Source organism: Ursus arctos, unplaced genomic scaffold, assembly GCF_023065955.2.
Source record: "Ursus arctos isolate Adak ecotype North America unplaced genomic scaffold, UrsArc2.0 scaffold_5, whole genome shotgun sequence".
NCBI classification, from domain to species: domain Eukaryota; kingdom Metazoa; phylum Chordata; class Mammalia; order Carnivora; family Ursidae; genus Ursus; species Ursus arctos.
The window spans coordinates 64,564,916-64,581,294 of NW_026623067.1; the positions used below are offsets into that span (position 1 = coordinate 64,564,916).

A 16,379-nucleotide genomic window follows, 5' to 3' on the forward strand; every position below is an offset into this window, starting at 1 on the left:
ACATACAAAACAGCTAGTAGCAGGTCTCTGAAATTTATTTATTTTTTTTTAAAGATTTTATTTATTTATGTGACAGAGAGACAGCCAGCGAGAGAGGGAACACAGCAGGGGAGTGGGAGAGGAAGAAGCAAGCTCCCAGCGGAGGAGCCCGATGTGGGACTCGATCCCGGAATGCCGGGATCACGCCCTGAGCCGAAGGCAGACGCTTAACGACTGCGCCACCCAGGCGCCCCCTGAAATTTATTCTTATCCAGCTCACTGGGCATATTTGAAAATCTTCAAATGACAGGACTTTTTTTTTTTTTTTTAAACCTGAAGTAATCTCTGCAAAATGTGAAAGTGGAAGTTTCTCAATGGGGAGTCTTATGGAAATTGTGCCGTCCGTGATCAGTGAGTGACGATACAGGCAAAAGACATACTTCATACTGGTGTCTAAGGAACAGCGAAGACAGTGGTTCCAAACGCCAGCCCAGAACTGGTTATGAGTGGGTGGCAAGGAACTGCGTGTATGTAACATTTAGCTATAGCTATGTCTGTGTGCAGAGTTTCTAGTAGATTTCATCACCAAGGCAAGAATAAAAGGCTTAGATCAAGGCTACACAAAAAAGGCTTAGATCAGTCAAAAAGGCGCTGCAATAGCTTGATCACATAATTAGGGAGTAGGGAGCACAAAAGAATCCAAGTAAAGATCACTTTGGTTACGTTTCTTACTTTAGTTAATGTGTACTGTATTTCCTACTTACTCTAAGAACTTAGCTTATGAAAGCATAGTTAGTATTATACCAATCCTATCTTCAAGGGATTTTATTACTTCTCATTCACCCGTTCTTCAAACTGGAATGTTTTCCCCTTAAGCTATGACCTCAAACATGAATGTTACATACAAGCATATCGGTGTGCATGTGCACGCACACACACACACGCACACACACACGCGCACACACAGAGTTTCCTCTAGCTAACACATTTAATTCTCTTAGACCCTCTTTCTCTGATTTTATCTTGCAAGTATTTTCCATATCATCTTTTAATTAGTTAAATTATTGTTCCTTCTTCCACCCTCCCTCAGAAATTGTACAATTCCAATTCCAAACTTGTTCAAACTGCTATTAAAAAAGTGCACATCTGCAGAAATTTTGACTCTGCCCATCATTGGAATAAAATAATATTGACATTATTTGAAGCCCTCTTGAGGTGGATTTTGAACTGATTTCTCAGAGGCTGCCAATAACAAGTTTTACAGAGTGTTATTTTGACTGGGCCAGCCCCCCAAAGAACAAGATGCCAGTCATGCTTCTCCCAGGGGATACAAGTAAGCTAGAACCCAGGCCACACTGAGAAGTTGTTGATTAGCTGCCCCGTGATGGGTGTGGGATCTTTAATTGGAACTAAGATTCTTGGGTCAGAAAGCTTCAGGTTGAAAAGACTTCTTTGATAATATATTAAACGTAATATGATCAGATCTGGCCTTCTGTGATATGGTGTTTTCCCAAACTCAAAAATATAAATGTTAAGTATGTTAATATGAACTCCAGAATTTATTTAGATGATTTCCTTCTAAGAAAATAAACCATATGCTCTTCTCCACCCCCAACTCCTAAAACAACTCCAAGGGAAAATATTTTTGGTGCATTGATTAAATGGGTGGCTTCTCACTTGCAAAAGGGAGGAAAAGAATTTCACATTTGGGCTTCTAAATTAAAGGTGAATTCTGCATTTTCAGAAAGATACATCTGAGTTTTACTAGATAATCCTCAACTGAGCAAGAAATAACTTTAAAACTCTTCATTTGGGGTTTCGAGCTCATTTTGCCACTGAAACGAGTGCTATCAAAATGCAGGTGACAGTGTGAGTTCCTAGCCTCGCCCACAAAAGACAGTCTAACTAATGAGGAAGAAGATATTTAGTACCTGTATAGTGTTTCAGAGCTCCTAGCATATGTTCATACTTGAATCTCAACAATTTTGTGAAGAAGGCAGGAAATGAACTACTAGCTCCCTTTTACAGCTAAGGAAACGAAGCTTAAGAGAAGTGAAGTAACATGTTGCCCCAATTTGCAGGTAATGGAACAAGGCTTTCTGATTCTCAATTCAGAGCATTGAGACTATAGACTATATTTACAATAAAAAAATAGAAAAAGAACAGAAGTAGTACTAGTAAACAACAATAAAAATGGAGTAAGAAAAAAAAGAGGAAAATATTTTAAATTATGAAAAAAATGGAGTAAGAAAGTTTTTAAAACTATGTAATACTGATGCTTAATACAATACAGGTTTAATTGGAGAACTAGGAAGGTGCACCTGGAGACCTAAGAGGGATTTTGAACAAAACTGTTAAGCAGTAATGGTCACAAATATCTTATGATTCACAAATAAGAATGACTAGAAAAAGAACGGGATGAAAAGGAATGAAGCCAGGAAACAAAGAGAAAAGGAAGGAGAGTTTCTTAAGATAGCTGGTCTTGTGTTGGAAAAGGAAGAAGGTGGGGAAAATGGAGTCAGTGATAATGTAGACAGTATGGAGTAAAAATCTGAAATAATTAGGGTGTGAGCAGAATGAGGGAGGGAGAAAAATACCTGGGGGTGGGGGTTGGGTATACGTGATGCTGCTGATTGGAGAAAAATGACCACTGTGTAGTGGACATGGAAGACAGACCAGCGGTACCGTCACCCAGACAGCCTCGTTGGAGCCCAGGACCAAGGAAGCTGAAGAGGGGGCAGTGCGGAAGTGAGCTGTGTAGGACCTCCTCAGAAGGCAGATACAACTTGTCATTTCTAGTACATCGTTAAATGACATGTTTTGGGGGAAAATTCTTATGTTCATTGACGTGTATTTGGACTTTGCTTTGTAAAAGCTTTTCCTTATTGTCTCTGGTCTCCTCAGTTATACCGAGCTTGTTGAGGGCAGAGATCATACCATGTTTATCCTTGGCTTTTCAGAGCCTGGCATAATGCCTTGGCACATTAATGTTTACTGAGTGAAGGAACTCCTGCCTAACCACTTGAGGACAGAAATCATGTTTGTATTTAAAGAAGTCTTTTATATCTCCCCATAGTGCACAAGGTAATACCCAGGACACAAAAGTACACACTGGGTGGTCAATTAATGCTTAAAGAATAAGCAATACATCATCAGGCAAGATAATGTCATCAGCAGTAGGCACAATGTAATGGAAAAACTTGTCTCAGGAAACAGGAATGGGAAAATGAGCACAGAAGGAATAGCAACAGATCTGATATGAGGACAGATAAGAAGATGGTATTTAATTTGTCATTATGAATCTATTTAAAATTTTTAAAGTGCTTTATGAATAAATTACAAAGAACTCTCCCATAGGTGGGAGGGGATGGGCTAAAAGGGTGATGGGTATTAAGGAAGGCACTTGTCATGAGCACTTGGTGTTATATGTAAGTAATGAATCACTAAATTCTATTCCTGAAACTAGTATTACACGATATGCAAACTAACTGGAATTAAACTTGAAAAAAAATACCAAAGTACTTTCCCCTATAGAATTTTGTTTACATCTGTCTAATGTACAAAGTTAGGGGTTGTCAGTGGAAATTTGAGAAAGATGATGTTAAGCAATCCGGATGATCCCGCCATCGTGTAATAAAGAATCATCCTTAGATACTAGAATATGCTCCTCAATACAAAATTAGAAATTTTATTGGTGACCACAGAGCACAATTCAGCTAATATCAACTCTCAGATACCCAAGGTAGCTTACGCAATCATGGTCATCTGACTCGTAAGGTGCTTCCCGGAGAGATGGCTCTAATGGAATTATATAATGCATCTTATTTGGAAAACAGGCCTTTTGCAGGTTTTACCTATCTCTCACAGAAGTAAGCTAGCGCTCATCATAAATATTTATCTATTTTAAGGAAAGAAAAAGACCTTCCTGATTGTTCCTAAACATGAACATCCAAAGTGCGGGTGGCGCTTGTGAGGCCAAACAGCCAGGCAAGGCAGATATCATGTCAGAATGCCAGTTCGACTCTCTCTCTCTTTTTTTTTTAGCTTGATGTCTTAATTTAAAAGGTTTTGTAGTTCAATCAATCTTACTATATTTTCCTTGGCAGCAGGAATTTTACATTATTATACATGAATTTAAATTAGAAGTAGAGTTAAAAATGAAGTTACCCTTTAATGAATTTAGGTATTTATTGATACAAAGTAGACTTCCTAAGAGAGTCTTCTTTTTTTTTTTAAAGATTTTATTTATTTATGTGACAGAGAGACAGCCAGCGAGACAGGGAACACAGCAGGGGGAGTGGGAGAGGAAGAAGCAGGCTCATAGCGGAGGAGCCTGATGTGGGGCTCGATCCCATAACGCCGGGATCACGCCCTGAGCGGAAGGCAGACGCTTTAACGACTGCGCTACCCAGGCGCCCCTAAGAGAGTCTTCTAATAGTAGTTAATAATTAGTTCTTATCAGCCATTCTAGATATATTTTTGACCCACAGAGAACTATTTTAAATTCATCATGACCTAAAAAGTATTTAGGTATTCTTCTGAAAAAAATATAAAGCATCTTAGCAAAGTATTAATTTTAAATACTCAAATTATTGAAGAAGGAAGAACGCAGACATATGCTATTGGAAGGCTCTCTTTCTTACTTGTATTAATATAATTTTCTTCTGATTTCTTTCCTATTCTATTTTGGGGAACTAGAATAATGATTGAGGATATCAGCATTGCCTAATAAGGGTTTGAAAGACAAATGAGATGTATAAATGCAATGCCCTTAGAACATATAACAACAACTTTTTCAAATTTACCTCTTCTCATTTTGCTCTAGACTTCTTTGCATTTTCAAAAGATTATCTCCACTATGTCAATTTGCTTTATAAATAAGTGACATCATAAAAGTAATTGGGTTATCGACTGATCATGTATATAGTATGTCCTGTAAATGAATCTTACCATGTTAAAAAACTCATTTTACCCTTTCCTATTATATGCATTGATATTTTTAACTTCTACTTAATTATATCTGGACCTCTACTTTCAAATGCTTGTTCAAGAACAAAATTCATAAGGTTATTCTAATAATTTTAGTAACAGTCCCATGTAGAATAAAAAACAACATAGAGAATATATAATACCTTGGAAATACTGTCCATATCTCCTGAGCCTGAAACAAAATATGAAAAGAAAATCTTTATTATGTGATATGATTTCATATACAAATGAAGGATTCTTTTAATATAAATAAATACAGTACACTCTCTGTATTTTTTAGTCTATGTCTCCTGCATTTTTTAATCTTAAAAAATTTAAATCTTAAAAAATTCCTTTTCCCTTATACTGAATAATGACAAACACAAGGAGGAGTTGTACCTCTAGCTCCCAATCATCTTTTTTTTGTTTATTTTTGTAACGGCAGAATGAACAAAACTATTGTTATCCTAAATTCCTGAAAGTGAAATATTAGAGAGATCACTTAGAAATCCTATTCAATTCAAATTTTATAAAATGTATGTACATATGTGTATGTGTATAGAGCAAGAGAGAGATAAATATATTTTCTGAAATGATACTTCTAAATCTGATAAAATATAAAATGGACATCTGTAACAATATCTAATAATATTATGAGGTATATTTTACTATAATAACCAAAGCAAAGAATTTTTAATATTAAAAATTTGACAGCAATCAATATTCATGGCAATCCATTTTCCAAAGTAAGAATGTCTTCAAAACATACTGTAATTTTATGTTGATTCATAAATTATAGTATTATTCCAAGTAATAATGTAATCTTATGTTGATTCTTGGGAGAAGTGAACAATCAATATAGATTTCTAACTTAAGAAATGGAATCAGACATTAGATAACGAGGAGCAATGATAAGACCTTTGCCACAATATTAGCTTTATTTTTAACCATTTTAAAAACTAATTTTCTTGGCATAAACATATTATACTACTTTAATGGGAAAATACTCAGTTATGGTCACAAAGTTAGTGCTTACAGACAATAAATTATTAAATATTAAATGTATATACGTAATTATGTATATATAAATATGTACAATGATGTTTGTTGTAAAAGTAATAAGCCACATGTCAAGCCTATGTGAAACTCTTCTGAAAATTCTATTCTAGGGAATAATATAACTGAAAATCTTCTAACTATGACCAAATGTCAACTTTTTTGATGACAAATTGAAAGATTAGAAAGTGGATTATATTGCAATAAATGAAAAAATAAATTTCTAGAATGGTGCTGCCCAGCAGAGCTTTGTGTGGTGATGGAGATGTTTCTCTGTGCTGTCCATTAGGGTAGCCAGGAGCTACATGTGGCTATTTACATTTGATATGTGGCAGTGCAACTGAGAAAGTAAACTTTACATTTTATTCAATTTTAATTTAAAATTAAATAGTCACACACGGCTAGTGGCTACCATAATTGGAGAGTGCAAATTAAGACTATGAAATCTAGGCAAATTATATATTTATGTAAAATAAGTATGGACCTGAAAAACTCAAGTCTATCAATGTGTTGCAAATAATTTTTTGATTACTGAAGTTACATAGCTTTTCAAAGTACCAGAGGATGGCATTTGGCTGGAGTCATGAAACCTGCGTATAATCTAAGTTGCTTGCGGGCACGGTTACTCCAACCTGGGTAAAAGGTGATTCTTTTTCAAAAGAAAAAAAGTATCCTAAGCCTCTATCCCCATTGTCAACTTTTAGCTAATGATAATGTTACTGGAACGTATATAAACATAAAATAAATACGGTTGTTTCTTGGTTTTGGTGTGGTTTTGCATTCGACCTGCCCATACATACGGCGTACTGTGTGGCCTAGTCAGTTGTGTGCCTGCCACTCGTCTCTATTTCTCACTAATGTGAAACTTTTTGTTCGCCTTGAAGATATTTGGCTTCATTTGGTAAGAAGGCATCATTTATGAAGTATGTGTCCAACCATCAGTGACAGGGCTAGAAATCAGCTTTATCATGAATTCAGAGTATGTGCCACTGTTCTCTCTTAAAGAGAGAATCCTTCAGATTATTCAGAATGTGATTACTAATTTTATTTGTAAAAGAGACAGACATTAAAATGCAAAAAAAAAGTTAAGAAATTCTTGCAGAGAACGTAAGTTCCTCTGAGACCGTCTCTACACCTTCAGAGACAAACCAGTTGGGAAGATACTGTAGTCCTCCAGGTGAGAGAAGTGGAATGATGTGCCCAGAGCACCAGCATCTCCTCTTGTCATAAAACACCCAGAGTTTGATAGGTTAAAGTAAACACTCGTGAAGAAGAGCTAGGTGAGAACAATTCTGCACTTTGGATTTTCAAATGATCTCCAGTCATCATAACCAATATACTGTAAAGCATAACTCTGAGCGAAAGCCGAAGCATTTTAAAATAAATTCCTGTATACGAAAGCACTTTGCAAACTGTAATACCCATGATGTAGAATTAGGGTTTTGTTTTGATTTCTAAACATCAAACTTAATGTCCTTACCTAAAGAGCCATTCATGTGATGTGACTCCATTCCTCCTAATCCACCCATGGGACCATCTGACCCGGGGCCCATTGGAAACTATTTAAAAAATGAAGAAAATTACTATGATCACATTGAAAACACCTGTTTATCTCAATGTTACAATATCTATCTTTAATATTAGAAGATACTTCTACAACGTGCTCTTAAACTTTCCCATGCCAAAAGCATTTCTTCCATGTTCTATGGTACAGAATACTGAATGTGGTGTGTGCGAATGTGCATATTTATGTGTGTAGATGGGGTGGTGATGATTATTAGTCAAACAGGCTTTTTGGGAGAAAAACAACTGCCCTCAGCAGGCAACATGTAACTGTATACAATTTATAATCTCTATCTATCTATCTATCTCTATCTGTCTATCCATCCATCTCTATCTCTGTTTGTTTGGAAATAAGATGGCTTTCCCTCACTGGGATCATACAAACCACAAGCTTGTACATTTTCCCAGGATAATGCCTAAAATTTAATGTTCCCTTAAAGCATACAGATTGATTTTCAGTACTCAACTTAGGGGGGGAAAAAAAAATATATATATATGTATTTACCTCAAACGATAGTTTAAAGAAATTAACTTTGAACTTACTGTTTTATTCAGGTTTTGTCAAAAGCATTGTTTAGATCGGGGCTGAGAAACCTGTGCGGGTGAGGCCAAGACCCTCTGAACTTACTTGGTTCGGTCCTTTTATCTGGCCCCTACAGTGCTTTCAAAGACACGAAGACTATTGGTACGTATGCGTGAAGCACATAAAGCCGCAGTCCCAGCCCTCAGCAGGCACTGGCTTTTACAACCTCTGGCAGAGATGAACGACCTTTGAAAAAGTGACACGTTCAGCTTCTACTTTTCTTGGATCTCTTATCTTTGTATGGAGTTAGAGGACCAGAATGGAACATACTTGGATGATATCAGCTTGGCTGCCCAGAGAAATGTCTTCAGTACCATATGCTCTGGGTTTCCTCTCTCACTCCCTCCATTTCAAATATCAAGTTCTAAGATATGAAATTGCACTATGAAGAGCTTTTCTGTATTGTCGCTGAATTTCTAAAATGAACATTGTTCGTCATCATATTCAATGTTCATTAAGATCACTGTGGAAACACTTCTTAGACATTACTCATAGGAGATTGTTTCTTTTCTCCTGAAAACCAATTTATTTGATTACATAAAGAGAGGAGTGAGAACTGAAGGCAGTACTGCTTAACAGGAATAATATGCAAGCCGCAAAGACAAACTTACATAAGTAAATGTAGATTTACTAGCAGCCATGTTTAAAAAGTAAAAAGAAACAGGTCAATTTTAATATATATTTTATGTATCCTACTTATCAAAATGATCATTTCAACACGTAGTTGATATAAAAATTCTAATGAAATATTTTACATTTTTTTCATACTCAACTCTTCAAACTCTAGTGTCTATTTTATACCTATAACACACTTCAATGGGGACTAGCCATATTCCAAGTGTCACACCATAGTGGATGGATTTGTTGTCTTCACTGCTAGGAAGCTCAATTATAATAATTATTTCATTCCTGTTTTTTGGTATACTCATGGAAAATTCCTTTTATGTCTTCTGATTTTTATTTCATTTTAGCGACCTTATATTCATATATATATATTTCTATTAACTATACCCTGTTATAAATATTTTTTGTTAATATGTAGGTCTTATAGATAAATATTTTTCTGTAAGCTTTTGTGGAAAAATCACAACCATATACCTTATTAAGAACACCCAAATTCTTTATGTAGACCTGTCTCATTTCCGTATTTAAACTCCAGATTTCAAAAATCTAAAGAAAAACAAGCATATGCAACTCCCTAATTTATTTCAAGTTTATCAGGATAAAAGAAATAAACAATCACAATGAAAAAATTAGTGATATTAAAAAATAAGGGTAATATAAATGATTATATCTTACCTGTTATTTTCAAATAGTCTTATTAAGTATGTATGATTTGAGATAAAACTATGCCCAACATTTCATAATTGATTAGGTTCATTTTTACATTTAAGTTATATTGATATGAAATCTTTTGTTATACATTTTACGTTTTATGTTTTTTTCAAACCAGAACATAGGAAGGATCTGATTTTTGGGGGTATCTAGTAAGTTCCTGGATAATACAACAGAGAGCTTAAACAGTATCTAGGAAATGGAATGCACTTAGAGTTTGAGCCTTCAAATACATTCCAAAATTTATTAAAAATTCATATTTACATTAGGCCTGTTAGGTCCAGGAGGTACTGCATTCATTAAAGTATACATGTTGTCTCCAGAGTTGGTTGAATCTGAAACAAAATATTACTTAATTAATATCTTTATAATTTATACCCAAGTCAACACAAAGTAATAATCAAAGATGATCTGCACACATATACATATTAATAGCTGCAGCACTTGAAATAGTCATTACTAATGTTCAGAAACAAATACTTGGAAGTCATTTTCTAACTCAGAAATTATCATTCTGTGGTTGTAAATGGGAATATTTACCTAATATATTAGAAGTAATCACTTGAATAATTCAGGTCAAAAGGAACATTACTTTAAAAATCTAAAAAATTACGGTAAAGGTTTTCTTTTAAAAAAAAACATGGATACTCTGAGACTTCATTACGCAATTTATGTGTGTAAATATAACCCAAAAAATCTCTTAAAATTCAGATTCAGTAGCTTTTCAGTTTTCAGTATTTCCTTAGGCTTCTTATACACCAATTTAAAAAAGTTTATTTATCTAATAATTATTAATAGCTGGAGGAATATCCTTAATTCTAAAAGAAAGAAAGTAGGACAAGACTATAAAATTGGAATGAGAATTTCTCTGGCTTGAAGTAAAAGCCAGCTTCTTCCAGTACAACTTTTGATGAAATTTTTTTAATTCATTTTATTCTTGATTCATTATAGTAAAAATAACTATAGTATATAACTATATAAAATATGTAACATTTTATAATATTTTAAAAAATTTACATTTCATGTCTATTATTAGCTAATTCTAATTAAGTCTCTGAGTACATGTGTTTTTATAACGTATTACCTGGAGTGAAAGGCCATGTATTTTACATTTAGGAAACGGTTTTCTATTTTCCCACAAATTATACAGTTGTCTTAAGTATAATGTATTAGGCCTCTCTATTCTGAAAAAAAACGTGTTTCAAATTTTTTGTACTGATTCAAGGCAGAAAATAAAAATAATTTGCTTTCTCGGGGCAATAAACATAGAGTAAGAGATGGGCAAGTACTTTTTCTTTTACTTTGTAATTGCTTAATAGACATTAAAAAGTTTATTATTTTAGTTTATTATTTTAGTGTATACCAGTTAGGTTAGATGTCATTTATCAGTTGTTTGTAAACAGTGATCCACAAATCTAAATATTATTTTTCACATCTAGATAAATATATCATACTGCTGAAAAAGCTGAAATGCCCACCTCAGATCTCTATTTGTTTATACTAAGTAAGGTCCCAATCCACTTTTGTGGCCTTAACTCTTTTTACATCCTTATGTACATTATACTCCTGTCAACCCAGGCTGCTGGTTCTCTCCTGCATAAGATCAACTTTTTAAATCTCCGTATTTTTGTTCTTACTTCCTCCAAGGATCTTCTTCCCAGTCTCCTTCTACTGAAATTCCACTCACTCACTACTCCAGGCCCGCTGCAAATGTTACCTCTTAAATGAAATTTTGTTTTCTGATACTTCCAAATTCATGAATGCTCCCCCATCATTGAATTCCACTTTGCATTCTAGTTAATATTTTGTGTTTCTCTTCCCTCCTGCTTTCAAGAAGGTTTTAATAAGTTCACTGAGAGAAGGAGAGACATCACGTCTTGCATCGTGTGCCACAGACAAAAAATATCTGCTGAGATTTAATTAATGGAATACACTTTATCCCATAAAAATGTATCTTCCCGAAAATCCTGCATTGCTTCTTAAACACAGGAAATCTTCAAATGGTTTCTCATTTTTATTAGCCTTACTAATTTTTTAAACTAATTTTAGTAATTAATTTGGAAAGAAAATGTGCTCTATATTTAAAATATGTAGAAAGAAAAATAAATTTATTGTTCTTAATACCAATCAAAAACATAATTTCATCTAAAAAAACACTGAGAGGAATAAGGTTGGTATTTCCTAGGAAATGTCTGACTTCTTTTTATATACAGAGAAAGTTTATAGTAAAGCAAATCTTCTGGCACCTATTCTTTGGGGGGAGGGTACTGGCTTCATATTGGAGGAACGACTATGAAAAGGATGAACCCCCAGGAGTACGTACAAGGCTAGGAAGACATACTGGTGGCAATTTCTGGCTTGAAAGGATGAAGTGTAATCAGATTACTTATCACCTGCAAAGTTTAGCAGTTTCTCCAAAAAATTTCTTTTAGGTTGTAGTGAAGTGTTTATTAATCACGTGCTACCTTCACAAATTAAACATTTAACTTCACCATACAAGAATGCAAATGTGGGCAAGATGTTCAATTCACATAATTCTATCTTGAATGAATTCTGTTTCACTTCAATGAAGATGCTCTGAGGACAGAAATCCATGAAATATTTATGATATATTCCAAAGAGTTAGTGGAGCAAAGCAAAATTTTGTGTTAATTATCAGATTGATACTTCTTCAAAATGAAAAAGATTCAAAACTTAAAAATTACTATTTATTGGTATGATTAATGACATTTGATTTCAAGCACCCATACATCTTAGATTTCAACAAACCAGCTAAGAACATATGAATTGAACAGTGCAACATAATTAAAAATTTTTCCTAATTATAAAAATTTCCCATCTGTTTCATTACCCGGAAGTTAACACTGATAAAGTCCTAGCTATTTCTTTGTTTTCTACTTTCTACATTTCTGTGTTATATATATTTTAAAATAAAATTGGGATCATATTGTATTGAATCATGAACATTTATTCTCCATTAAAGTCTTTGATAATAATTTTAATGGCTACATTATATTCCATAAAAAATTAATTTATTAACGTCACTAAAACTGGATTAAGTTTGAAGGTTGTATCTACTATTTCACTATTAATTATAACAAATGAGTACCCCTCCACATAAATCTTGGGTTGTATCACTAATCATTTTTCAGAGAAGGATTATAGAGGCAAGCAGTATGAACTTTTCCATGGCTCTTGATACAGGTTGCCAGAGCTGTTTCTAGGAGGGCTGCACCAACGTCAACTCCAACCATTAGAGTCCTCAAGAAACAACACATTTAATAGTCTATATTAAAGTCTCAGAAAGAAAAGACAAAGTTATTTAAAATCATCATATGAAATGATGATAGAAATATTGAGGTATTTTAGTTTACCAAGATTAAAAGAAAAAAAAAAACTTCCTCCACTACATGGTGAATCTACTAGCTAATAAATCCATAAGGACGTGTAAGCATATCTACATCCATCTTAGTAAGATGATGGTGGGTCTGATTAAACCTAATGGATCCATGCATTTCACATGTTACTTATGCAGAATTTTTCTAAGTTGTGAGATTTGGATTTTTTCCACTGATTTCAAGGAATCTTTTTGTCAGATAAATTATTGGGCAATTCATATAAATATTTTTCATCCTGATTATATCTGTTATGCACACAACAGGAATTTTCTACATGCTTAAAGTAATTGGACAATAGTTATTTAAGAACCCTGTTTCCTTCTACTTGCTACCTCTAGTCTACTTCTGTTACCATCAATGAGATAATGAATACTACTAACCTTCTGTCATACAATTTTTATATTTTTTAATTTATTCTAATAATCAAATGCCCATGTGGCTAGTGTGATTACAATACCTGCTGGACTAGGCATGATGGGTGTTCCTGGTGGCCCTCCACCTCCTGGAGGACCCTAAATAATTACACAAAATTTCAGTAAAAATAAGGCATTTCATTAGACAATATAAGGAAAAACAGAAGAAAAGTTAGACTTATCTATAATAATCCAATTTGAAAATCACAGAGGAAATATATTTTCTCCATAATTTATTTTCTTTGAATGCACAATCATTTCAATATTATGCAAAATATAATTTAGCTTAAATATGTTGAGACTGTTTTGACAAGTTTCCAAAAACAATGAGCCTGTAACACTGATTTATTATTCATGACTTAATCACATCAGGCGTAATGAGGTTAAGGAGAAGCCATTTATTGGGGCCTTTACAAATCCATAAAGTAACATCACTCAAGTGTGTTTGTGATTTAGTTTATTGTAATTTTCTTATGTTTCGTATCATGGCTTTTTATAGGAAGTTAAAAACTCAAAGATACGTATTTGTTTAAAAAAATACACTGATGCTATTTCTTTCTCTACTGGTATCAACTATAACACTTCTAGAGCGTTGAACCTTCCGCTATCACATCAATTAGAAATGAGAGGCAATGTTGACTAATGCTATGGGTTACTAATCAATCTGAAATGGAAATTAGGTGATTCTAAGGTTAATTCACTTATTTCAGACAACCAAAATGGATAATTCAGGCAAAGGGTTTTAGAATTTTTCAGATGTACAGTAATTAATCTGGATAAATTACTAAGTGGATAAATTTGTACTTCATTCTGAATGTGTAGGCACAGCCCACTAATTATTTCAAATGATATATATATATATATATATATATATATATATTTGCTATTTAATAAGAAACCTAAATTTCCTTTCAGATAAAAGTCTATAATTTCACAAAACTATATATTAGGCTTACTCTAAAGCGATTTAAGAAAAAAAATAGGTTTTACCCACATGTTCTTACTTTCACTTTTGCTTCATAGAGAATGTGAACAGTTAAGACTTTCTTAGTTTGCACAGCTTAAGAGGACATTGAGCACGAAGTTCACAGGTCCAAAACAGCGTGTGCTTTTTACTACGTTCATAAAACATTATTTCTACGGAGAGTAAAATGCTCATTGATCTTCTTAAGCCCTCCTTTTTTCCTACCCAGTTAGCTACCACCTCCGAAATTTCTTTAAGAAAGATTTTCCTTTTTACCATTTTATCTTTGTTCTTCTGGTAGGCATTTACTCCTAAATATTGTAACAATGTATCTTCCATGGGGGCCTTGAGATGTAGCAAGGATTATAATGTGATGATGGTTAAAAGGTCATTTGTAAATTCGAGAACTCAGGTAAAATCTGCTAATTTTTTTTAGCGGAAAATTTTAACATGTACTAAATAATAATAATAAGAAGAAAAATAAGTGTTTCCAATTTCTAAGCAGAAAAAAACCCTCAAAACCCCCTCCCCCCAAATTACTAGTCCTTATTCTGATTCCCTTTGTGATCAGGAAAAAGTTTAATGTCTTCCTCAACTTTGTGTGTGGTGAGTGGGGTGAGGGAGGGGGTGTGGATTATTCTTCTGTAGAACTGCAAATTCAAGCTCATCATTGTATAACTGGGGATGGCTTTCTTCATGATTGGACAGAGTGTATTGTATTGGTTTACAGAAACATATGCTAAAGTAAAACACAGTACTCAGGGCAATTTTGGCCAGATTGATAACTGTTTCGCTAATGAACATCAACATATGTGGTGAGGTTGGCAGACGAAAACCTCAATACGTATCAGATGTTCACTTCTTGGCCAATACACCAGGGCTCTTCTTAACATCTGGACAACTATTTCATTGCCCAAATAAAACATAACATCAAATCTTATGAGCAAACAATCCCAAATGTACTTACTACATAATTCCCAGGAGATGCTGAAGAGTATGGTATCTGGAACACGAATAGGACAAAGAAACACAAATTTTGATTCATGTGACAGTATGGAGACTCACCTAAAATGAATCTATTTCCTGACTTTAATCCAGTTTTAAAAAGTATCACAAAGGATGGTAAAGAATAAAGGCATTTATATGTGGGTGCTAGAAAAATGAATAAATGCAACATTATCTTGAATTTATAAAAAAGAGTGGATTTAGGTCAAGAGGAATTTAGACAGAATTACAGCCTCAAGTTATATTCGTTTCAGGGTAGTTCTACTCACTGCTTGATGCTAATGACCCTTATTCTGTAATTAGAAAGATATATATTTGTGCAGCTAAAAACCAGAAACCAGAGTTTTCAAATTAATAGCTTTTACGGATGCAACTCCTAATTTATGTGCATTCTGGGATGCATTATTATCATTTTTAAGATAGGTTTCAGGCTACTACATTCATGTGGTATGGGTCAATACTTGATCTGTAGGCCTCACGTTTTCCCCCTTTCTTTTCTAATTAGCTACCAGAAAATAATATAATAAATGTATAAGATTTTGTTAATGTAAGTCTCCAAAGACTACTAATTTGTGGGGATCAGATATGGGTAGCAAATTCCCTTCAAATCAAGCTCTTAACCCAACTCTTGTTTAGACATTACAGAGTATTAATACAACATTGCTATCAAAATTTAAGAAACGAAAACTAGAAAACAGATATTTAAAACTAGGCCCTTAAGTGTGGATTATTAATAAAGAGAGCTAAATCCAAATATTTTCTTTTTTTTCACAGAAGTTCACTAGCTCACTTGCATGAAGATTCTGCACATCCAGAGGAGATATTTTTGCCTTATTCTGGAAAAAAGCCAACAAACTACTACCTTCTTTGAGGCAGACAGCCAGAATTGGACCGTTAGAGTAGTGAAAAGATGATAGTGTCTTTACCCTAAACCCTCCCTCTTCCTCAACACCTTCCATATAATTAAACATAAAAATAATATGAAACTTTAAAGTAAGAAGAAGGAAGTATAACAAAGTTATGATTTTCCTTTAATGAATAATTCTTTAATTCGAGGGAAAATATTTAATATTAAGTTATTTGAAAATTCTCTCCTTGTTGTTTGGTGTTCATGC

At 33.7% G+C, this 16,379-nt stretch overlaps 1 protein-coding gene across 14 annotated transcripts in view; it reads right to left on the reverse strand.

The window, feature by feature from the left end:
* The window catches only part of SSBP2 (single stranded DNA binding protein 2), a 279,795-nt gene that overhangs the window by 9,764 nt on the left and 253,652 nt on the right, over window positions 1–16,379 (reverse strand). For all 14 annotated transcript variants that reach the window (XM_026498689.4, XM_057307371.1, XM_057307379.1 and 11 more), the window contains 5 exons: window positions 15,227–15,262; window positions 13,340–13,394; window positions 9,749–9,819; window positions 7,484–7,562; window positions 5,112–5,140 (listed from right to left, as the gene is read on the reverse strand). In XM_026498689.4, the coding sequence (XP_026354474.1) occupies window positions 5,112–5,140; window positions 7,484–7,562; window positions 9,749–9,819; window positions 13,340–13,394; window positions 15,227–15,262 (270 nt within the window). The remainder of the gene's footprint in view (window positions 1–5,111; window positions 5,141–7,483; window positions 7,563–9,748; window positions 9,820–13,339; window positions 13,395–15,226; window positions 15,263–16,379) is intronic.